Genomic DNA, 25,412 nt, shown 5'->3' on the forward strand with positions numbered 1-25,412 from the left:
TCCGCAGCGCCGGTTCGATCCCCGGCTGATCCCCGGCCACCGGAGGAGGGTCCCACATGGCGCGCAGACCTCTCCTGCCGCCCGCTGCTCCCCTCAGCAGTGTACTTCGGTCCTTCTGCCTGCTCTGCTCCCCGCTCTGGCTCTGGTGAATTCTCTCACCCTCCCGTGCTTCTGACTGTACCCAGTGCATGTATAAACAAACAAATAAATAAATAAAGCATGCCTCTATAAACAAACAAACAAACAAACAAAAACAACACTCTTCTCCCTTTCTGTCTTATATTTTTTTGACCAGTACTAGGTAGCCAGCCTGGTTCCTTTTTCTGTGCTAGTTTTCATTTTTGGAGTTCAAAACTAAACAGCCCTGGGCCCAATGATTAGTGAAAGCATAAACTTCAAAGACAGAGGTTATCATGTAGGTAAAATCTCAGACACACTTCAATTTAAGATTTACTTTTTTGCAATGCATTAGTATTTTAAGAGATTATGAAAAGGGGTGAAAGCATGTGGGGGCCACTGTTGGTGAAATAAGGGCTACACAAAAGATAGATGAGAAAATCCAAAATACCACAGCCCTGTTAGAAGCTGATGACAAAGAGAGCGGTTAGAGAAAGCTTCCATGTGTTGAAGTTGATAAAAGTACGCTGCCTGCCCTCTGGAGTGAAGCTTTCCTACTTAAACTTTGATCTCAAGTTGTTAACTCACACTGTGTATTTGTTGATATTCTGTAGTCTGGCTACAGAGTAGAAGGATACTTAAAAAAAAAATTATTTATATGTATTTTACATCATTGCTCATTTTTGTACAATATTTGCTTTCTCCTCTCAGGTGTAGTCCCGGTAAAATTCCCACCACCAATTCACTTGTGCACCATCACCATAGTCCCTTGTGCTCTTCCCTTCCCTGTTTTGCTGCCTCTCTCTAGCAAAGTGTCTCTGATTTATAGTTGCCTATTAATTTTGTTTATTTATTATTGTTATTATTTTTTTCTGATCCCTTACTGGGTTCCCCTATATTCCTCCTATAAATGAATGAAACCATCTGATATTTTTCTTTTTCCATCTGGCTTATTTCACTGAGCATAATCCCTAGTAGGCTACTTTTGAAAGCAGTCTTAAATCTTCCTTGTGAAAGTAAGTTCTCTTTGCATTTATTCCCCAAAGGTAGCTTTGTTCACCTTTGATGGAAAGAAATAGACTATATTAAAGAAAAATGACCTTTTAAATATATTTATGTAAGCTTAGAAGCTTTTAAGAAGCACGGAATGAAAAATGGACGTGACTATTAAAATTACATTAGTATTCTTGAGAAGCAGAAAAACAAGTAATTAGTCTTGTTTGGCTGCTGCTAATGCCAAACCAATGTTTTCAATATTAATAACATTGAAAAATGTGAAATAAAGTTTTGAAGCATTAACTCTAAACTTAGATCCATATAATTAAGGTACATGTATCTCCGACTGGAGCTCATTAATTCATTTCATTTTTGTTTTGTGGCCAATAACTGCTTCAAACTGAATATTCTGTACATGATTTATAGCTGCCAAGGCACGTTCAGGAAGAAATGTGTATAAGGAAAAAAAAACTTTCTAATTTAAAACTGTTGATTGATGTGTAAAGCTATACTCCTGAAATAACATACTTTGTTAGTGAATGGTAAACAAACTTTGCTTAAAAATAATTATTGACACCAGAGGTTTTCTTTGTTATCAGTTCAAACACCCTGCAAGCTATCCAATTTGCATTTTCTTTTCTTTTTTCTTTATTTCTTTTTAAAGATTTATTTATTATGTATACAAGAACTGGGGTACAGGCCAGAGGTGTGGGGGTGAGAGGATTCACCAGAGACAGAGTGGGGAAGAGAATAGGCTGATTGACTGAAATACACTGCTGAGGGGAGCAGCAGATGAGTCAGGAGAGGTCTGTTGTGCCGTGTGGGTAGCTCCCTGGCTGGAGAGCGAACACATGCTACAGTGGCTGCTGATAGCTTCATAGGTTATGTCTTAACCCCTTGCGCCACCAGGGAGGCCTGCATTTAATTTTTCTCTCTTCTTCCTTTCTTTCTTCATATTCATTCACTCTCTTTTTTGTGCATGAATTTTAATACTCATATTTCAAATTGTATGCAAATATAAAGAAAGCACGAGAACACACCACTCTTTCCTTCCTTTTATATAAATAAAATCTTAAATGAGTGAAGATCTAACACTGAAAATCTGCAAATAAAACTGTTTGAAACTGTTGAAACTGTCAATTAATGCTGATACTAAGAGCTCACAAAGAAACACCACCAAAATCCGTCCTTCAGTATTCACTGAACATGTAATATGCATTCTATAAAAAGGTAAATGAAAGTACTTTTTAAACAGTTACTGCCATAGATGAGCTTATTGTTTAGCTCATCTAAACAGGTTGAGATGACTATCTTGAAACAATTATTAAGAAATATTACCATTGCTAATTCAGGACTACAATTGAGGAGGGCTAATGTGGACTGGAATTCTGAAGAAAGCTTCAAAAGGACAGTAGGGTGTCAAGCATGCTAAGATTCTAGTAGGCAGATGACTGGAAGAGAGCAAGAATGAATGTAAGGGGGACAGACATAAGACAGTCAGTTTGTTAACAAGATTGACTTCCTCCTTGTCTTTGAGGGGAAGTAGTGGGAGGAAGATGGAGGAATAAGCAAAGGGGCAGGAAAGATGTAGCTCAGAGAAAGACAAGAACAAGGAGACAGCATGTACAGGCTTTTAACCATCCTCCCAAAGAAACCTTCATGTTAATAGTTGCATTCGCTCACTAAATTGCCTATCTTCTTTTCGGCCACTAAAGGCCCAAAGAACTAGGCAGCATTGGCCATGCGGGGAGGGTGATGGTGCCAGCAGGACCATTGCCGGGCTCTTGGATGTGAAACAGAGCCTACGAATTTTGAAGATGTATGAAGGTCGTGATGAATCTTTTCCAAAATTTGTCAAAGAGGATAATGGAAATCAAAACAAAACAAAACCCAGTAGGAAAACAGCTACATGCAATGAGGTAACCACCTGCCAATGAAAGTTCTAATCCCTTAGCTGTGGTGTTTAAAAATTCTCCTTTGCCTCAAAGGCATAGCATGCAACATTTGGGAAAGAGAATGAAGAAGTAGTCAAGAAAACTTGAAGCAAATGACAAAAGGTAATATTTTATCTGATGCTGATCACCTCACAATAATTATGTAGAAATAAAATTAAATTTCTGTCTCTACAAAGGGAATTAAATACAAAGAGGATTAAAAATAAGTCCCTGTTGGGGAGTAGCAAATAGCCATGACATCTCCACAATACCAAAGATATTGGGACTCTGTTTACTATACAGGGATACCTGTTTTCCAACTTTGGCAAATATTATGTTCATTATGGGTTTTTTTAAAGATTAATTTTATTTATACAAGAGCTGGGGTACAGGCCAGAGGCCCCAGAGGGTGAGAGGATTCACCATAGACAGAGAGGGGAGCAGAACAGGCAGATGGACCGAAAGCACTGCTGAGGGGAGCAGCGGGTGAGACAGGAGAGGTCTGCCCTGCCATGTGTTGATCACACACAAGTGTTATGATTTTAGATATTTGCAACATTCATACAAAAGCACATATACACTATGAGGGTAAGAGGGTGCACAGTTGGTGGTTAGAACAGAGGATGCATGACTGGAGAACTACAGGGCTAGGGACACAAAATGATGATTACTGACTTGAGCCTGAGGTTCCCAATACATTAAAAAAAAAATTCAAAAATTGAAAATAGTGGGTAGCCCAAAGAAAAATGACATCAGTACCATAGGGTTCTCAGAAGGAAAAAAGAAAGATGTGAAAAATGTATTTAGTGAAATAATTGCTGCCAACCATCTCAATCAGATATTCTGATGGAAGAATTTTAAATAAGAAAATGCCAGATTGACACACCTCAAGACACATTATAGTTAAACTGTTGAAATCCAGGGACAAAGCATCAAAAAGAAGAGAATAAACTATGAGAGAAGACCTGTTAGACTACTGATGGACTCTTCAGTGTAAAGTTTACAGGCAAGTTTACAGAGAAGGGCAGATGATATTCAAAGTACTCAGGGAAAATAATTCCAACCTAGAATGTTATTCTGAAAGATTATCATCCAAGACAGAAGAAAAGGCAAGGAGATTTACTGAAAAATAAAAAATTAAAAGAATATATCAACACAAAGCAGAATATGAATGAAGTATTGAAGGGGTTATTATAAAGATGCCAAAAAATTAAATACAGAAGTAACAGGCACACACACTATACAATCCAAGAAGGAGCGGAGGAAAATGTGGCCCATAAGAATCAATTTCAGACCAAACCATCCAATGGGCTACACAAGTAGTCCCTCATACACTGGCCTCAATATATCCTTCCAACAAAAATCAGAAGATACTGGGCTTCTCTGGTGGCCTAAGGGTTAAGTTTTAGTACTATCACCACTATGGCCTGAGTTTCCTGCCAGGGAGCTAACCTACATATGGTGCAGCAGACCTCTCCTGTCTCTCCTGCTGCCCTCCTCAGCAGTGTATTTCAGCAAATCTGCCTGTTCTGTTCCCCATTCTGGTGAATCCTCTCAATCCTCCCCACCTCTGGCCTATATGCTGGCTCTTCTATGCAAAAAAACAAACTAACTAACAAAAAACAACAGAAATAACACATAAGACAATAGAAATGGGACCTAAACAAAGCATAAAAAGATGACAAAAAGTAAGGGCCTCCCTTGGCACAGGCCATGCTACCCACGCGGGCATGGGGGAAATTTCTGGAAAGTCAGAAAGCTCCATAGCTGGCTCCTGCTGCTTCCTTTTATTTGTTTGTGCCAGTTATTGAAACCATGGAAATTTTCTATAAGTTTTAAACTAACACAATGAGTGTTGGCATCAATGCCAGTTTCGGTAATGCACACCTCAGTAGTTTGAGAAAAGTACCTTCTAACGTGATTGATAGTGAAATGGTTCCCAATTTTCTTCCACGTCCTCCAATTTATAATTCTGTTACTTTGAGTAACACTGAGTTCTTTAGCAAGCCACGCTTGACAAAGCTCTCGGAATCGAGCCCAGCAAAAGTCCCTCACTAGACAAGGCCCTGAAACCCCCTGGTAGGCGAAATGGCCTAGGAGAAACACACCACATACTGTTCCCATGGCACCGGGACACTTTGGTTCTATATAGAAAATAGAAAGCCGCCCTCGATTTCACAATGCCTGCTTAGCTTTGTTTTAGTTACCTAGCTTGACTGCTTAAAGCACCTGTTTCTATTTTCTGAATAATATACATCACCTAGGAAAATATGTACCCAAGTTAATGTAACCAAGTGACCAAGTTAATCATAGACTAGGAAAAATAGAAAAAGGACTGTGCACTGTTAATGATCATTAATAATTTCTGAAACAACGTAAAAGTAAAATCAATCATGATTGCATGATGTAATGATCACATAACAATTTCTGATGTTATAAATAAAGCTCCGCTGAGGCTATTAGTGGGAGATGTCTGCACCCTGATCAAGTGTCAGTGTCTCCTCACTACCTCATTTACCTCATCCCCCTCCCCTCATCCCTCCACATCGCCTCAGCCAAACTCTCCTTACGGAAACCCGGCCCTGGTCAGAGCTGGACTCCGGCACTCCCTGGTGGTGCAAGGAGTTAAGCACTGCACTATGAAGCTGTTCGCAGCCTCTGCAACATGAGTTCGATCCCCGGCCAGCAAGGGAGCAACCCACATGGCGAAGCAGACCTCTCCTGTCTCACCCACTGATCCTTTTAATAGTGTATTTCAGTCAGTCTGCCTGTTCTGTTCCCCACTGTCTCTGGTGAATCCTCTCACCCCGCCCCCCCACAGCTCTGGCCTGTATCCCAGCTCTTGTATCCATAAATAAATAAATCTTTTAAAAAAACACTTAAAAAAAGGTGACAAAAAGTAAAAAGACAAACTAAAAAAGCAAGCAAACAATAAAACAAAATGGGAAGAGGTACTTAATATTTCAATAGTTACTTTAAATTTAAATGAGCTGATGGGCCTCCCTGGTTCTTGTATGCATAAACAAATAAATCTTTAAAAAATGTAAATGAGCTGTATTCACGAGTTAAAAGGTATATGAATGAATTTCAAAACAAAGACCAACCATCTACTGTTCATAAGAAACCCATATTGTTAACAAAGACAGAAGACATAGATTTAAAGATTGGAAGGCAATCCTACAAGCGAATGGCGATTTAAAAAAAAATAGCCAGAACAGCTTTACACCGGATAAAATAGACTTCAAATTAAAAAAAAGGTAATAAGAGATTGAAAGAGATAGAGATGGACGTAATACTATGATTGAAGGTCTAATAAGAAGAAATGACCCTTTTAAACATATATGAACTGAATGATAGAGAACCAAGATATATAGGACAGTTACTAACAGAACTAAAGAAAGATATTGATAACAACATAATAATACCAAGGGATTTTAATAGTCCATTTATAACTATGGATGCATCAGCAAGATAGAGAATAAATAAGGAAATGATAGGCCTACATGAGGAGCTGGACCAAACAGACTTAACAGATATTTGCTGCTGCATATACCTATTTTTTCAAGTGCACATGGAACATTTTCAAGAATAAAGTATATGTTGGGACACAAGACAACTGTTAATAAGACTACAAAGATTGAAATCATTCCAAATACTCTTTCTGGCCATAATTCCATAAAGCTAGAAATAAACTATATATATGTGTATATATATGAATGATATGGTATAAAAATGAATCATGTTATTTTTATAGATCAAGCAAGGCAAGAATAGAGAGAATGTGACCATTTTTTCCCAGACATGGAGAGTTTCCATGGTAATGCTCACAAGTGAAAGATTCTCTACAATCCTAGCTCTATTGGTGTTTTAGTATTTTAGCAGTTTGGGCAGGACTCACCTCCCTAGTGTTAGGCAGATATTGAGATATGATGGGACAAATATCATTTTCTTATTGGTAAGTATCCCATCAATCAAGCTTCTTGCAACTTCATCTGTCTCCAATACAGGCCACAGTCTGTGAATCCAAAGAGAAAAAAAAGTTTGGTTCTAAAGCTGTGGTTAGAAACTGTCTTGCAAAGCTCAAGCCTGTCTCACCAGAAATTGTCAGTACATGCTCATTGTTCTCCTTTTCTGTGTATCTCCCTTTCCGCCTCTACCACAAACATTTGCCAGCTTGTTTTTGCAAGGTCAGCAACGGCTGATGTAGGGGCAGGATGGGCACAGAGCAGGATATCTAGGATCTGAGCAAATGGGGTAAAGGAGAGTCGTGGAGTCTCGGTGGCTTTCTCAGACTTTTATTTTTATTTTTTAATATTTTATTTTATATAATTCTTACATCATTTTTCATTTTCTCACAATGTATGCATTTTCACTTTGGTTATATTTCCCATACAATTGCACCCCCCCCTTATCGAGCTTTACATGCATTGTAGCAACCAGGTACAGGGCACGCAGGCGTGCCCCGGGGCGAGGAGGCCAGCAGCCTTCCAGGCCCCAAGCAAGTCTTCACTCTGGGCTTCTCTGGTCTCTTTCTCCCCTTTCTTCTCCTTCCTCTTCCCCTGCCTCTACTTCTCTTGGTGACTATCTCAATACTCCTCCCATGGCTCACAGAAGTAAAATAAGACAGCTTGCAACAATGTAACAACTACAGGTGCCCCATCAGGCAGGGCAATCCTAATGGTGGGAGGACAGAAAAGCCTGAAAAACCATTTACCCTTCACCTGAAGAAATAGGTAGAAGCTGGTTCTAATAGGTTATGGAGAACCTCTGTTCTAGGGTGCATGGATGAAACCAGAAGAAACAATCCCCCTTAGAGCACATGTAAGCCCCCCAAAATGAAAATGCAACCCATGAAGAGACAGGCGCAGCCACTGCATTTGCACATTGGGAACTTTCCTCCTCCCTTCTTCCTTCTCTCTGACCAATCCAGACATTTCTTTGCCCTCTACTCGCCCTTTAACGACCCTAGCCCCACAAGGATTGAGGGGGAGTGACTACTTCACCTGTCATGTATTAAAGCATCTTTCTTTGATGTAAAGGTTGTCATCACAGCGTCTGGTTGTCAGTTTGCAATGGACAGAGAGCCCAGATTAGATCTGATTAATTATTTTTGTTGTATTAACCTATCTTTTTACGAAATTAGGATTTAAAATATTCTGGCTTCACTGCACAGATGCCACATCCCATATTGGTACATTTTTAGCATAATCTGATGCTTTCTTATCTAGTAAATTTGCTTCATGGCTCCTTAAGTCAGAGTATCAAAACGGCAGAAAGGAATTAGATGGCAGGGGAGGAGAGGAGCCAGCTGCCGCAGAGAAGTGCTAGGATTGATTATGAAACAGAAAGGAACCATCTGGCTTCTCTCCTCAGTGCTTGCTGGCTACAAGGAGAGAGTTCTATGGCTAAGTATACTTTCTTGTGAAGGTGTCTCATAAACTGCATTGTTTTGAGGGCATTCAGGACACAGGAGTCACCTCTGACTTGTCTATGCTGTAATATAATGAGAGTTCAAGATGCTCATGGACTCTATTGCTGTACAACTGGAGGGATGACCTGGTTTATACCGAAGACTGTGTACATGGTTCCTGAGAAGTATTCATAACCACAGGGCACATAGAATGCCTATTTGTGCAAAATGATGACAGAAAATTAAAATGTAAATGGATTGACAGTGTTGCACTGACATTAAGATGGATGACCTGTGAATGAAAAGGTTGTGTAGAGGAGTTAAGCAGCCATTATTAAAACCTCTTTCTCTAAGCTATGCTGTCATTTACTGCAAATTATTATGCATTTGAGGTTTCAGTAGCATAGAGTAGCAGATCAGCAGAGACAAGTGCAAATGACCACTTTCTAAATTATTAGGTTCTGTCTCTGATTTCTCTCACCTGGATCTATAATAGACTCAGTCAAGCCTGACGTTAGCATATGATCATTTTAGCTGTTGCCAAGGAAATTCAGAATCCAGCAGCCAGGGAGACCAATCACAGGCATCCACACTACTCACTGCCCAGGGTCATATTAGCCCTTTTTTTTTTCTCAGTTATTGTGCTTTCCCCACTGGTTGGCCTGGTACTCTTGGCGCACACTGAGCCTTATTGAATAAAATTGGGCCACAGTAATGAGTTACATGTTATGTACTTGTTAAGTACCGTTGATCTAACATTGTTAAGGGATCCCTAGAGACATACAATACCACTGATTCAGAATTTCAGAGTTGATGGATTCAAATGAGGCCAAGGCTAAAGCTAATGTGTTCTTTTGCATTATAATATATTTAGAACTAATTTCTTTCCACCTCAGATTAGCAAATTTAGTGTTTTGTGGACATGCAGTAGCACACATACTTGATTAAAGCAAATTTGTGAAACAAGTGGCTTAATTTTAATGCCCTGTCCTCACCTTTTAGTTTCTCTCCTCTCCTTCCAGGAACAATTTTTCCTCTCTTATTGTCACAAATCCTCCCTCACAAGAGATAACGTTCTTGCATAAATTCACTTTGACTAAGGGATTAGGGATTCAAATTATTGTTGCTTCTAGTAATATTTGCATTTTTAAGGAGGACAAGTGGCTACTAATGATCAAATGCAAGTGTTTATATTTACTTTATCAATGTTTTCCAGATCTGTGTCCCTACCCACCTGGCTTGCTTTTAACAAAACTAAACAAAACACGTCATTCTTACTGAATCAGATTCTTTAAGGAATCAGATTCTGAGAACATTTCTTTTTTATGCAAACTGACTTTAGGATTAGCAAATTTGGAAACTATTGGAATCCATTGTGGCCATACCATGGAAGATAAAAACGGGGCATACACCTGTACCTCTCCATGCTGAGGGGGATGAACCACTAACTTGAGAGAGGGATCATAGGTATCATTCATTTTAGGAGTGTAAATGGATTAAAATGGCTTACAGGAGGGGACACTCTAAAGAGAGGACATGATTCTCAGGCTATCTTGCCTCCACACCCTTTTTTAAAATTAATTAATTTATATTTTAATATAATTTTTTTTTATTTTTATATTCCCCATACAATTGCGACCCCCTTATTTTGACCCCAAACCCTCCCGGCCCCGCCCCCTACCCCCCATAGAGTGTCTCTGGTTCATAGTTGTTGATTTTGATTTTTACTTTCTTATAGTTATTCTTTTTCCTGGTCCCTTATTTAAGTTTTCTAGATTCCTGCTATGAGTGAGGCCATCCGGTATTTTTCTTTTTCTTTCTGGCTTATTTCGCTGAGCATAATTCCTTCTAGCTCCATCCATGTTGCTGTGGATGACATGAGTTTATCTTTTTTGATTGCTGAATAATATTGCATTGTGTATATATACCACATCTTTTTTTTCTTTTTTAAAGATTTATTTATTTACTCATACAAGCACTGGGTACAGTCAGAAGCGCGGGAGGGTGAGAGAATTCACCAGAGCCAGAGTGGGGAGCAGAACAGGCAGAAGGACCGAAGTACACTGCTGAGGGGAGCAGCGGGAGGCAGGAGAGGTCTGCGGCCATGTGGGACCCTCCTCCGTGGCCGGGGAGCAGCCGGGGATCGAACCGGCGCCGCAAAGGCTGCGGGCAGCTTCGCAACCCAGCGCTCAACCACTGCGCCACCAGGGAGGCCCTATACCACATCTTCTTGATCCAGTCATCTATTTTTGGGCATTTGGGTTGTTCCCCGCTTTTACCTATTGTAAATAGTGCTGCAATAAACATAGGTGTACAGGTGCTCTTTTGAATCACTGTTTTTGTATCCTTTGGGTAGATCCCTAGGAGTGGAATTGCTGGATCGTATGATAGCTCCATTTTTAGTAGACTGAGGAACCTCCAGGCAGCTTTCCACAATGGTTGGACCAGTTTGCACTCCCACTGGCAATGTAGGAGAGTTCCTTTTTCACTGCATCCTCGCCAACATTTGCTGTTGCTTGTTTTTTTGATATGTGCCATTCTTACTGGTGTAAGGTGGTATCTCAGTGTGGTTTTGATTTGCATTTCACTGATTACAAGGGATGTTGAACATTTTTTCATATGCCTGTTGGCCATTTGCATTTCCTCTTTGGAGAAACATCTTTTGAGTTCTTCTGCCCATTTCTTGACTGGATTGTTTATTTTGTTTTTGTTGAGCCGTGTGAGTTCTTTGTATATTATTGTGATCAGTCCCTTATCAGTTGGATGGAGTGCAATCAGTGGGGTGTCTCTCTGTTTTGGTTAATGTCTCTTTTGCTGTGCAGAAGCTTTTCAGTTTGATGTAATCCCAGGTGTTTATCTTTGCCTTCACTATCACTGCTTTGGGTGATGAGTCTTTAAAAATGTTTTTGAGATATAGTTGTTCATGTAAGTGCAGCTTTATTTCTGGGATCTCTATTCACTTCCATTGGTCTGTGTGTCTGTTTTTGTTCCAATATCAAACTGTTTTAATTATTATGGCTTTGTAGTATAGCTTGAAGTTTGGAAGTGTGATACCTCCTTTCTCCTTTGTTTTCATCAGTAGGGCTTTAGCTATTTGTGGTTTTTGTGGTTCTGTTAGGGGGAAAAGGATGTCCTAAAGCTAATTCCATACAGGCTTTGTGGACTCCACCCCCAATCCAGACCAAAGCCAAAAGACACTGGGAACTACAAATCCCATCACCATCAAAGGGAAGGTTGCTGGAACTGAGGGTGAGGTTAAGCAGCCAGGTTTGGTATAAAACCAGACACGTGGACTTCGGGGGATTCCCTTTTTGGCTCTACACCAGCTCGCAGCACTCAGCCAGCTCTGAGAGTGCCTTTGGGTTTCCAGGTTGGTGGATCGGGTAGGACGCATTAAAGACTTTATTTCCCTATTTTCTCCCTGAGTTGTACATTTCCTCAATTTCCTTTCCCTTGTAAATAAACCTTTTATTAACCTTTTGTGTGTGCCTGCAGTGGAGTATTAATAAGTCCCTTTTAAGCACGTGGGTGAGGACCCACAGCCAGGCAACCCATTTTATATCGGGGCTGCTCCGTAACAGTTCCATATGAATTTCATCAGTATTTGTTCTATTTCTTTGAAGAATATCATTGGGATTTTTGTTGGAATAGCACTGAATCTGTATATTGCTTTTGGGAGGATGGCCATTTTAATAATGTTGATTCTTCCAGTCCATGAGCAGGGGATGTCTTTCCATTTCTTTGTGTCTTCTTCAGTTTCTTTTAATAGTGTTTTATAATTTTCTTTGTATAGGTCTTTCATCTCTTTTGTTAGGTTTATTCCCAAGTATTTGATTTTTTTGGTTTCAATTATAAAAAGGATGTTTTTTTTTATTTCTTCTTCTTCCAATTGACTGTGTACAGGAAGGCTACTGATTTTTGTGTGTTGATTTTGTATCCTGCTTCTTTACTGAACTGGTTGATTATTTTGAGTAGTTTTTCTGTGGTGTTTTTAGGGTTCTCTATGTATATTATCATATTGTCTACAAATAGTGATACTTTTACTTCTTCTTTCCCTATCTGGATTCCTTGTATGTCTTTCTCTTGTCTTACTGCCCTGGCTAGGACCTCCAGTATTATATTGAAGAGCAGTGGTGAGAGAGGACATCCTTGTCTTGTTCCTGACTTAAAGGAAAGGCCTTCAGCAAGAATAATGTTGGCAGTGGGTTTGTCGTATATGGCTTTTCTCATGTTAAGTATTTTCCTTCCATCCCGAGAATTTCAAGGGCCTTCAGTTGGGTGCATAATTTACAAGTATCTTCTCCCATTCAGTAGGTTGCCTTTTTGTGTTAATGATGGTTTCTTTACATATCAGTTTTCATAATTTATCCTAAACTTCTATATAAATCCTATAAATCCAATGTGCCCTGCTATGGGGATTGGAATATGAAGTCTAATAAAACCCTTAGACTTATATAAATAAGTAACAGTGCAACAACATAATACCCACCAATATGGAATAAGGTAAGGAATCACTCCATGGCACACTGAAGCCACAGTGACAATGTGGCCATGATTTCTTTTCATCATGAGGGAAGAAGTGCCTTTGTAATCCTAAGGATCATTGTCAAAAAGTACAAAAAACCAAAACAAAACATGTAAACAATGACATTGATGCTGTTCCCAAATCAAGTAATGTTTTTGTGTTAGGATAGATGACATCTGAGACAATTTATGGGATAAAAGGAGATAGATGCCAAGATTTCATGATTACTTGTATGCAGGTGATAGAAATGAAAAATACTTGCTCTGTATGTCACCTGCCACAAACCACCCTAATATTTCTCCTATCCCCTTCAGTGGGAATCAAATACCTCTTTTTTTGAATATGTCATAATTGAAAAAATTACTTAAGGTAATCTAGTATATAATATTTTTGGTTTAGAGCTTTTTCTTTCAAATGAAAAGACTTGAAATCTTGTGTAGCTATATCAAGACAGAGGAGTAGGACAAGCTAAGAGTTCTGCAATATTGTGCATCATATGTCTTTACAGGGAACAAAAAGTGTTTATCTCCAAAAAAACTTTATTATTTTGCAATAAATATTAACACTATTTTATGAGAATTACATAGACCCACCTTATGAGACTTATGCAAATTATGAGTCAAAAATGTCAAATCAAAACACCCCCAAAACAAGACACCCTCTCATAGAAGTTGTGAGAGGAAAATGAACATTTACTGTTGCTTTAAAATTTTGGTATAATTCATTATGTAACTACATGAGGTCCTACATAGTTTGGAAGGCATAACCAGTTCTCATTTGCATGAATGAGGGTCTGAGCAAGATGGGAGGGGGACTCATCTCTTTTCTTCTCTCTTCCAGAATCATGATTTGCCCTCAGTTCTAAGTTAATGTTGAGGCAATGGAAGATGAATTCATACAAATGCTCACTACAAGGGCATATTTCAGTCTTCCAGAAGACTGGAATGTAGACTTCTAAAATGAAGAGCCATTTATTTCTAAGTTCCAGCATGTGCCTAGAGCTGTCTCAGAGTCCCATCTAGAAGAGTTCCCAATTTCTATGTATATCCAATATTGATTTTTGTTGTCCTTTCAGTTCTACAATCCATAACATGAGGTCACAAGTAAGGTACACTGTATATATTTCTCTAAAACACTGAAAAGATGTACATTGATAATACTGAGCAAACCCTCACAAATATTTTTTTAGCACCTGGTACTGCCAGGTCTTGTATTAGATACTGGTGGATAAGACCAGCCAGCTCCTCGCCTATTTTCTGTGAGTCTCATGTCCTCTTGAACTCTTTGCTCTTCTGTCAGAGATGTTTCTACTTAACTAGTTTCCTAATTCTTCATTTAAGGCAAAAATAAGGACAATCTCTTACTCAGAAGATTGTGAATTCAGTTATGAACTTCATGTCATTAAGAGGAAGTGCCATAGAATCACAAACCAGAGTATTTTCTGACTCACCCCAAAATGTTCTAGGATGTTGATTTCAAATGTTTTCTTAATTTTCATTCTTGGTGCTAAGATCAGCTGGATATATTGCCCCAGCATTATTCACAAGGATGGTTATATCACCTACTTCTTTCTTTACCTTTGAAATGGAATGAGCACATACATTATGTGTGTTAGAGAAACTCAAAGTTTGGAGGTTGATATCCAACAGTTAGATCCTTTATTCTATGTGATGAGATATCTGAGTTCAGGCAGGATAGAGCTTTGGGCCAAATAGTGGCTGCAATAAGAACACTGCCAGAAAACGTGGACAAATTATTTTTTTAACATCTAAATTTCAATACTTAGCATATCATGAAATTTTTTTTTGAAGATTTATTTATTTATTTATTTATTTATACAAGCACTGGATATAGTCAGAAGCACGGGAGGGTGAAAGAATTCACCAGAGCCAGAGCAGGGAACAGAACAAATAGGCCGATGAAATACACCGCTTAGGGGAGCAGTGGGCATGGCAGGAGAGGTCTGCATGCCATGAGGGACCCTCGCCGGTGGCCGGGGATCGAACCGGTGCTGCAGAGGCTGTGGCAGCTTCTCAACCCAGCGCTCAACCGCTGCGCCACCAGGGGAGGCCCCATATCATGAATTTTTAAAGTGAAATTAATATTTGGGTTAACTTAATGATATATAAGATCTGACTAAACATTTTAAAAGTGTTGATTGAATAGTCCTGGTTTTACCACCTACCAGCTGTATTGCCTTGGTCTAACATGATCTCTCTGAGCCTCAATTTGCTCATCTGTCAAATGAGGTTAATAGGGTTTTTGTAGGGAATTTAAGAATGCAATCATTTATCAGAACACTTATTTCAATGTTTGTTATTTATCTTTATAAATGTTATAATTATTAATCTTACATTTCCTATAGAAGACTAGATTAACACAAATAGAAATAAAATTGCAAAAAGGAAATACTTAAAGATAAAAAAAAATTACCACAAAGTAATTGGACTAAAATGAAATTAGTGATGCTTTTCCTGGTGATAATTCTTTTTTCTGTCACTCTGTACCACTGCTTAAACTTGTGATGAAAATGAAATTGATTAATAATATAAAACAGTGGTAATAGGCAGAACTGAGTGGGTTTTATGCAACGAAAAAGCATATGCCCCACTTTGTTCACACAACTAACTCAGCAGAAGGTAAAAGTCTAATTTAAATCAAGCAATCATAGAGAAACATTTAATTTTCCACATCAGTGGGTACAAAATTATTTGAAGAAATTTGTATCGTGAAGTCTCACCTGGCTTACAGATTTATAAATCTCCGTTGCTGCAGCCTACCACATATGCATGCTCCTTCGCCCCCAGTTTTCCACATTTGATGGCAGTTTCCTCAACACCATGCTGTCATGGAAAGCACATTCAGAAAATGTAGGTCAGCTAGGGGGTAAGGGTCGGGAGAAAAGCATTGGAGCAGACAATTGTTTTAAAGATTAAAATTCAAGTTCTAAACGCCTCCTTATTTGTAAGAAAATTTCATGAGAGACATTGCTTGCCTAATGCGCCTAATTCATGGAGATTATACTTGGTTTTTCTGCCAGGCAATGCTTTAGTGTTTTCACTATGCTTTGCTACATTTCAAAAGCTATTCTGGACCAAAGCAAATTTCCAGCTTTCAGGGGTGGAAAGCAGGCTATTATTTAGCCATTATTTTCACCCCTTGAAGAATATGCTTGAAAGATGTTCTTCGTGGTCATGGAAGGAAATGTTTAAGTATGGACAGGGAAACTCAACAATTCATTTAACATACATTTTATAGTATCATGGAATATAAGAGGCAGTAAAACACTAAGTAGCACTTATAGTGGTAATTTTAAACTACATACCTCGGTCCATCCTACTTTTCTTGATCTCAATGATTTTGATTTAACTCACTAAGAGGGAAGGGAAAAGAGGTTTTTATTCGAGGAAGACTTTCATAGGGACACATTGCTAATACCCTTGGGGATATATTATATTTTTAAAAAATACTCTGGAGTGAAAATGGGTAAGGGCGGGCCTCCCTGGTGGTGCAAGGGGTAAAGACGCAACCTATGAAGCAATCGGCAGCCACTGCAGTACGAGTTGATCCCTGGCCAGGGAGCTACCCACATGGTGCAGCAGACCTCTCCTGTCTCACCTGCTGCTCCCTTCACCAGTGTATTTCAGTCAATCTGCCTGTTCTGTTCCCCACTGTTGTCTCTGGTGGATCCTCTCACCCCCCCCCCACACCTCTGGCCTGTATCCCAGTTCTTTATTTATGCATAATAAATAAATCTTTAAAAATAAATAAATAAATCTCTGAAAAAATTAATAAATCTTTAAAAAATAAATAAATCTTAAAAAAAAAACAACAGGTAAGGGACCGTGAGTGGAATTTTATGTGTGTAGAAATATTGTACTTGACTCCAGAACATGGAGACAGAGAAACTCACTTTTTTTTTTTTTTAAGATTGAAGTAACTTCACTTTATAACATTGGATAAATTTCAGGTGAATCACTATGTGTATAAACCACATTAAGCTCACAGCTAAAAATCAAAATCTGTCTTCTCACACCATTGTCCCCTTTTCTGGATTCACTCATCCACCTTCCCCTCTGACAATCACCACCTGGTCTTATAGTCCATTTTTGTTTTCTTTACTTAATTTCTTTGTTTTCTCTATATCCTACACATGACTTTAATCATATGATATTTATTTTCTCTGTCTTGCTTATTTCACTAAACATAATTCCCTCTAGGTCCATCCATGTTGTTGCAAATGACAGTATTTCAACTTTTTTATAGTTGAATAGTATTTCTTTGTGTCTATATACCACATCATCTTTATTCATTTGTCAATTGATGGACACTTTATATTATTTCCAGCTTTTGGTTATAGTAAATAATGCTGCTATAAACATGGGGATACATATAGTTTTTGAATGCATGTTCTCATATTTTTTTTTGGTAAATATTCAGCAGTGAGGTAACTGGACTGTATGGGATTTCTATTTTTAATTGTTTGAGGAATCAAAATTGGCTGCACCAATTTACATTCCCACCAAGAGTGTATGAAGTTTCTCTCCTCTCCATGTCCTCTGTTAACATTTGTTGTTTCTTGTCTTTTGGATACTAGACATTCCCACAGGAGTAAGGTATTATTCTCATTCTCTAATAATGAGAGATGATAAACATCTTTTTCAATGTGCCTATTGGCCATCTATATATCTTCTTTTGAGAAATATGTGTTCAGATCCTTTGCCTTTTGGTTTTTTGTTGTTGAGTTTTATGAGCACTTTGCATATTTTGGATATTTGCTCCCTTTTGGATGTATGACAGGTACATCTCCCATTCAGTAACATTTTTTTTTAAATATTTATTTTATTTATTTATGCATATAAAAACTGGGGTGTAGGCCAGAAGTGTGTGGGGGAGGGAGTGAAAGGATTCACCATACAGAGTGGGGAGCAGAACAGGTGGATCTACTGAAATACACAGCTGAGGGGAGCAGCGGGTGAGACAGGAGAGGTCTGCTGTGCCATGTGGTCACCTCGCCAGGGATCGAACTCATACTGCAGTGGCTGCTGAGAGCTTCATAGTGCAGAGACTTAACTCCTTGTACCACCAATGAGGCCCCATGTCTTTTTTTTTTTTTTTTTAAAGATTTATTTATTTATTTTTTACAAGAACCAGGGGCACAGGTCAGATGTGCGGGAGGGTGCGAGGCATCATCAGAGACAGAGCGGGGAACAGAACAGACAGACTGATGAAATACACTGTTGAGGGGAGCAGTTGGCGAGACAGGAGAGGTCTGCCGCGCCCTGTGGGACTCTGGCCGGCCGGGATCCAAACGGTGCTGCAGAGGCTGCGGGACAGCTTCATAGCATGGCGCTCAACCGCCTGTGCCACCAGCGGAGGCCCTTTGTCTTTTTGTTTTGATACAAGTTTCCTTGCTGTGAAACAACTCATTTTAAGCCTAAATGCAAAGATTTCTTTCCTATAATAAAATTGATCTTATGTTTCCACATTTCTGAACAATTAGGATTCTTTGCATGTTTTGACATCTGTTGACTTTTATAAAGGTTACAAGTCTTCTAAAAATTACACTTTTTCCTTTCACAATTTGTAAAGTCTTCTTTGTGTTGAAGAGGCCAGACACCTGAAAACTCTTTTTGCACATTGGGGTGTTAGTGGTGTGAATGAATGAGTGGTCAGTCAACTGGTTTCCCTTAGCGGGCGCTGTCTCCCTAAAGTCCTTTGATTTTCACTAGGGCTACACTCAGGACCCTGAAACCCCAAGAACAGACCCTAAGAGATTAGGATTCTTAATGTTAGAGCCATTGTTCCCTCAAAGCCATTTGTAAGATTACAGAGTAAAAGAGGGAGAATGGGCGCCTCTTTCACCAATTCAGGCTTCAGCTGGTAGCTTGTTCATCGTGAGATTACAAAGAACCACTATACATCCTTTTTTGTCTTTAGATTCAATTGAGAACATATGGTTAGAGCTTTGATCCCATCCTTTGATTGAAGAATTAAAAATTATTCAGTTTTATAACTTAGTGGAAGCACCACAAAATGTAGTGCCCTGTATTCTTGCAATCAAAATGCTTGCTTTGGCTTTAATTCCAATATGCTTCCTCAGGTAAAAGAAATGTGTGTTACATGTTTAGCCTTAGATGGAATCATTTAATACCTTGAATGTTTAACCATAAAATTCAAAGAGTAAACAACATCCTATGAGGTTTGGCGACCCATCCTTCAGGCAGAATCTTAATTAAGTCATGTTTATTTCTTGTCACTGGAAAGTTTAAAATAAAATAAATAATGAATATTATATTTCTCCCCAAAAATACATATCTGGAAAAAGATGAAATGGTTAAACTTCATCAAGACTTTTTTCAAGAATTTTTATTATTTATATTTTTTGATAAATGCCTGAGAAAGGTAGAGAATATTTTTTCTCAATTTGTAAATTCTTGTTCTCTTCTAGAAATCTCATTGGAATCTCTTCAAGTACCAAATCGATACCTAATCACCTTCAAGTATATCAATTCATGTAGTAGATAAATGCATACATCTGTTATATAAAAATGTGTCAATTTTTTCTTGCGTAGCAGTCTTCATTTTCTAAAAAGATTTTTTTAAAGATTTATTTATACATGCATACAAGAATTGGGGTGTAAGTCAGACGTGTGGGGGGTGAGAGGATTCACCAGAGTGGGGAGCAGAACAGGTAGATCTACTGAAATACACTGCTGAAGGGAGCAGTGGGTGAGACAGGAGAGGTCTGCCACGCTGTGTGGGTTGCTCCCTGGTCAGGGATTGAATTAGTGCTGCTGTAGCTCGTGATAGCTTGATAGCGCTGTCTTTAACCCCTGCACCACCAGGAAGGCCCTCTAAAAAGAATTTAATTTTCCAAGTTCAAGAGACATTTTTGAACACTGTAATAAAAAGGTGCCAACTAGATATGACAGCAAGGAGTATGAGGGAATGATAATAAAATGGCAGTTAAAATCTTACTATGATTTGTGGAAAATACAATTCTCAAAAAAATTTCATTAATTTTTCCATCTTAAGGTCCCATAAATATTTTTATATAGAGGGCCTCCTCTGGTGGTGCAGTGGTTGAGCGCTGGGCTGTGAAGCTGCCCACAGCCTCTGCAGCGCTGGTTTGATCCCCGGCTACAGGGGACGGTCCCACATGGCACGCAGACCTCTCCTGCCATGCCTGCTGCTCCCCTCGGCAGTGTACTTCGGTCCTTCTGCCTGTTCTGCTTCCCGCTCTGGCTCTGGTGAATTCTCTCACCCTCCCATGCTTCTGACTGTACCCAGTGCTTGTATAAATAAATAAATCTTTTAAAAAATATTTTTATGTATATATTCTCATGGTCTTACTGGAATTAATAAGTTTAGGGAAAATAAAAATTTTCTGTAACTTTAGTTTTATTTTGATAAGTTAATTTAGTTTTACAACTAACAATACAAGAAAAATATGAATGCCCAAGAGAAAGCCTGATTCACTGACTGTAGATTTTATGAATATAACTAATATTTATATAGATAAACATTGTTCTTAGCATTAAAAATTTTCACTCGTTTCAGGGGTCTCCCAGGTGGCACAAGGGGTTAAGGCTCAGTATAATGAAGGTATTGGCAGATACTGCAGCACCAGTTCGATCCCAGCCAAGGATCTGATCCACTTGGCACAGCAGAACTCTCCTGTCCCGACCAATGCTCCCCTCAGCAGTGTATTTCAGTAGATCTGCCTGTTCTGTTCCTCTGTCCCTGGTGATCCTCTTACTCCCACCCCACACCTCTGGCCTACACACCAGCTCTTGTATACATAAATAAATTAAATAAATCTTTTTTAAAAAAATATTCACTCATTTAATCCTCTTGCCCAAGAGTCAGCAAACTTTCTTTTCAAAGAGCCTGATAGCAAATATTTTAGGATGGTGTGTGAGGGGAAATTTCTGTTGCATATTCTTAGTTTTTTTTATCTTTGTGTTGCCAACTCTTTTTTTTTTTTTTTTAAGATTTATATTTTTATTTATACAAGCACTGGGTACAGTCAGAAGCGCGGGAGGGTGAGAGAATTCACCAGAGCCAGAGTGGAGAGCAGAACAGGCAGACTGACGAAGTACACTGCTGAGGGTCCAGCGGGTGGCAGGAGAGGTCTGCGTGTCATGTGGGACCCTTGCCGGCAGGCGGGGATCAAACCAGCACTGCAGAAGCTGTGGGCAGCTTCGCAACCCAGTGCTCAACCGGGGGGCCACTGCGGAAGCCCCAAGTGTTGACAACTCTTTAAAATGTAAAAATATTCCAGGCTGTGTCTCAGTGTTCTCATTTGTGAACTCAGTTCAGGAACACTATTTTGCAAGACTGTCTATTTGGTGTGTAATGATTGTTCAATAAATGATATCTCCTTTCCCTTCAAAAAAAGTCTATTCCAGGCTAGCCATGGACCAGGTTTGGTTTTAAGATTTATTTATTTATACAAGAATTGGGGTACAGGCCACAGGCATGGGAGGTTGAGAGGATTCACCAGAGATAGAGTGGGGAACTGAATAGACAGACAGGGCCTCCCAGGTGGCACAGCAGGTTGAGCACCACACTGTGTTACTATCCACAGCCTCTGCAGTGCAGGTTTGATTCCCACCCGCAGGCGATTCCCACCCGCTTGTATAAATAAATAAATAAATAAATCTTTTTTTTTATAGCTTTTATTTTTTTAATTTAATTTTATTTTTTTAAATAATAAATTTTATTTTTATATTCCCCCATACAATTCAAATGCCCCATTCTGACCCCAATCCCTCCCCTCCCGGCCCCCACCCCCCAAAAAGTGTCTCTGGTTCATAGTTTTTTGTTGATTTTGATTTTCACTTTCTTATAGTTATTCATTTTCCTGGTCCCTTATTTAAGTTTTCTAGATTCCTGCTATGAGTGAGACCATCCGGTATTTTTCTTTTTCTTTTTGGCTTATTTCGCTGAGCATGATCCCTTCCAGCGCCATCCATGTTGCAGCAAATTGCATGTGTTTATCTTTTTTGAATGCTGAGTAATATTCCATGGTATATATGTACCACATCTTCTTGATCCAGTCATCTATTTTTGGGCATTTGGGTTGTTTCCAAAGCTTAGCTATTGTAAACAGTGCTGCTATAAACATAGGGGTGCAGGTGTTCTTTGGAATTGATGTTTCTGTGTCCTTTGGGTAAATCCCTAGGAGTGGAATTGCTCGATCATATGGAAGCTCTATGTTTAGTAGGTCCAGAAATCTCCACACAGCTCTCCATAGTGGTTGGACCAGTTTGCACTCCCACCAACAGTGTAAAAGAGTTCCTTTTTCTCCACAACCTCGCCAACATTTGTTGTTGCTCGTTTTTTTAATATGTGCCATTCTCACTGGTGTGAGATGGTATCTCATGGTAGTTTTGATTTGCATTTCCCTGATTACAAGTGATGTTGAACATTTTTTCATATTAAAAAAAAAAAATCCCACAGAACCAGTCTGCTTTTCCACTTTGCAAATTTATAGGCAGTCAGTCTGCCTATTGCATGGCCAGCTCCTGTAATCCCACATGGTGCAGCAGTCCTCTCCTGTTGCGCCTGCTGCTCTCCTCAGCAGTGTATTTTGGTCATCCGCCTGTTCTGCTCCCTGCTCTGCCTCTGGTGAATCCTCTCACCCTCCCAGGCCTCTGGCCTGTACCCCAGCTCTTGTATAAAAATAAATAAATCTTAAAAAAAAAAAAAAGAATAGACAGATAGACCAAAGTCACTGCTGAGGTGAGCAGCGGGCGATACAGGAGAGGTCTGCTGCGTCATGTGGGTATCTCCCTGGCTGGCCTGGATTTGAACCCACGATGCAGACGGTGCAGACAGCTCCACAATGCTGCACTCAACCTGCTGTGCCACCAGGGAGGCCCTGCTAACCTCTGTTCTTAACCAGCCCATGAGGTAGTATTCCCATTCCCAACTCAGACAAGGAAATAGACTTTAAACAGTTTGGAAATATCCTGGCTTCTGAGTCTGTGTATCAACCTGCAAATCTCGACAAAAAGACTTCTGCTTAGGTGTCAGTTTTGTTCACCAAACCATTCTCATGCACATGATAAGGCTCCAGGGAATTTAGTCATCAATCTTTAAAAAAGAAAAATATGAAAGTAAGAAGATGCTAAGACCCATCCCTCCCCTATCAGGTAATTTTTAAAACATGTGCCTTACTTTGTGACTTTAAAAGAAAAATAAACAGGGGCCTCCCTGGTGGCGCAAGGGGGTAAGCACTGCACTACGAAGCAATCCACAGCCTCTGCAGCATGAGTTCGATCCCTGGCTGGCCAGAGAGAGACCCACATGGTGAAGCGACCTCTCCTGTCTCGTCTGCTGCTATCCTCAGCAGCATATTTCAGTCAGTTTGCCTGTTCTGTTCCCCACTCTGTCTCTGGTGAATCCTCTCACCCCCACCCCCCCCCCCACACACACATCTCTGGCCTATACCCCAGCTCTTGTATGCACAAATAAATTAATCTTTAAAAAAAAAAAAAAGAAAAGCAAGTAAATTCATCACCTTATTAATATCCCACAGAACCAGGTACTCCCTGGTGAGCGCTGGGCTGCGAAGCTGCTCACAGCCTCTGCAGTGCCGGTTCAATCCCTGGCCACCGGCGAGGGTCCCACATGGGGCGCAGACCTCTCCTGCCGCGCCCGCTTCTCCCCTTAGCAGTGTTGCTCGGTCCCTCTCCCTATTCTGCTCCCTGCTCTGGCTCTGGTGAATTCTCTTACCCTCCCGCGCTTCTGACTGTACCCAGTGCTTGTATAAATCAATCAATCAATCAATCTTAAAAAAAAAAAAATCCCACAGAACCAGTCTGCTTTTCCGCTTTGCAAATTCATAGGCAGTCAGCCTGCCTATTCCATGGCCGGCTCCTGTAATGAGAACAATCTCCCCAGGCACAGATTTTCTCCTTTGGGGAATGAACAACTTCACTAAGGACGCCAGGTAGGAGTAGATGATAGTGGTCAGAAGCAGAAGGAGATCCAAAATGGTGTTTGTGGCTTTGCTCTTTGTCTTCTCCTCTAGATCAGACCTGTCTAGTCCCAGGAAAAAGCTGTCTTCTGCGTGGTTCTCTAGGAGGGGCTGTGCTGTGCTCCAGGTGTTGAAGGCATTGGTAAAGGTAAGCTGAGTTTACAGGCGGTCTTTGTCTACGTGTTCTAATGGGTTGGAACACGTAGAACACCTCCAGTTTTTGTAGTGATGCCAATTGCTAGTAAGAGAAAGCACAGTCTGTACCTGATTAGATGGGAAACAGTTCTTTACCCTGTTTCACCATGAAACTTCACCTTTAGAAATAATTCTACAGATATTGCATCAGCTAATGGTTTCTTGCTATCTTTTTGTAAACAGTTTTTTTTAAATGGGGAAAAAGGGAAAAATAGAGATATTTTCAGTAAACTTAAAGTGTGAGTCAACAAAGCTTAGCTGTTTGATTCATTTATTCATGAAAGCTCAGCATCAGTAATTCAGTTAGCTAAATTTTTCATGAGATGCCCATGTCACTGAAGATCTCTTGCGTTAGGAACAGATTGTAGGTTATATAGAGCAATCAGTTCTCTCTGTTGTAATCTGAGAAAAAGCATTAGCCCAAGAGCCAGAAGTTTCCACTTAAAAGTGGTATGACTTTCAATAGCCAAAAAAATGGAAAGAAATTAAATATCCATCTATGCATGTTGGATAAACAAAACTTGTATACAGGCAATGGAATATTATTTAGTTTTAAAAAATGCAATTCTGATACATGCTACAACATGGATGTACCTTAAAAACATGCTAAGTGAAATAAGCCAGACACAAAAGGACAGACATTATATGATTTTACCTATATTAGTTACCTAAAATAGTCAAATACCAGGGACAGAAAGTAGGATGCTGATTACCAGCGACAGAGGGGAGAGAAAATGCAGAATTAAATGAATATGAAGTTTCAGTTTGAGGTGGTGAAAATGTATGGATTGAGGACTGCATTACAATGTGAATGTATTTAATGCCCCTGACTGTACATGGAGGGTGGGTGGAGCACAATGGACTTTGGTGGAGGACTATGTGTGCCTTGATGGTGGGAGAGCTACAGTGACCACACCTGAGGGGAGAAATCTTATACTGTCAAAAAATAAACAAAGATGTAAGAAATAGTACTTCATTAAAAATAAATAAATAAAATACATAAACAAATATGGTTAAAATAGTAAACCTTACGTTATGCAAATTTTACCAAAATTAAAAAAATAATGTGATTTCAGTCAATCTTATTTACTTTGTTTATGCTTCACTTTCCTTATCTGGAAAGTAGAGATAAAACTAGCGTATGTGCTTAGGTGACATAGACCTTCTCATACGTCACAAGCTCAACCTTCACTACAAACCCATTCACAAATGGGCTTTAAAGATCAAAGGAGAGGGCCTCCCCGG

General features: G+C 39.5%; 1 protein-coding gene across 1 annotated transcript in view; it reads right to left on the reverse strand.

The window, feature by feature from the left end:
• Positions 1–1,588: 1,588 nt before the first annotated feature.
• Positions 1,589–25,412, reverse strand: part of HSD17B11 (hydroxysteroid 17-beta dehydrogenase 11) — a 65,319-nt gene continuing 41,495 nt past the window's right edge. The window contains exons 5-6 of the mRNA XM_037530030.2: positions 6,962–7,062; positions 1,589–1,599 (exon numbers count right to left, since the gene is read on the reverse strand). Of these exons, the coding sequence (XP_037385927.1) occupies positions 1,589–1,599; positions 6,962–7,062 (112 nt within the window). The remainder of the gene's footprint in view (positions 1,600–6,961; positions 7,063–25,412) is intronic.

The sequence above is a fragment of the Talpa occidentalis genome, unplaced genomic scaffold, assembly GCF_014898055.3.
Source record: "Talpa occidentalis isolate TD23 unplaced genomic scaffold, MPIMG_talOcc4v2.1 talOcc4.6, whole genome shotgun sequence".
NCBI lineage: Eukaryota > Metazoa > Chordata > Mammalia > Eulipotyphla > Talpidae > Talpa > Talpa occidentalis.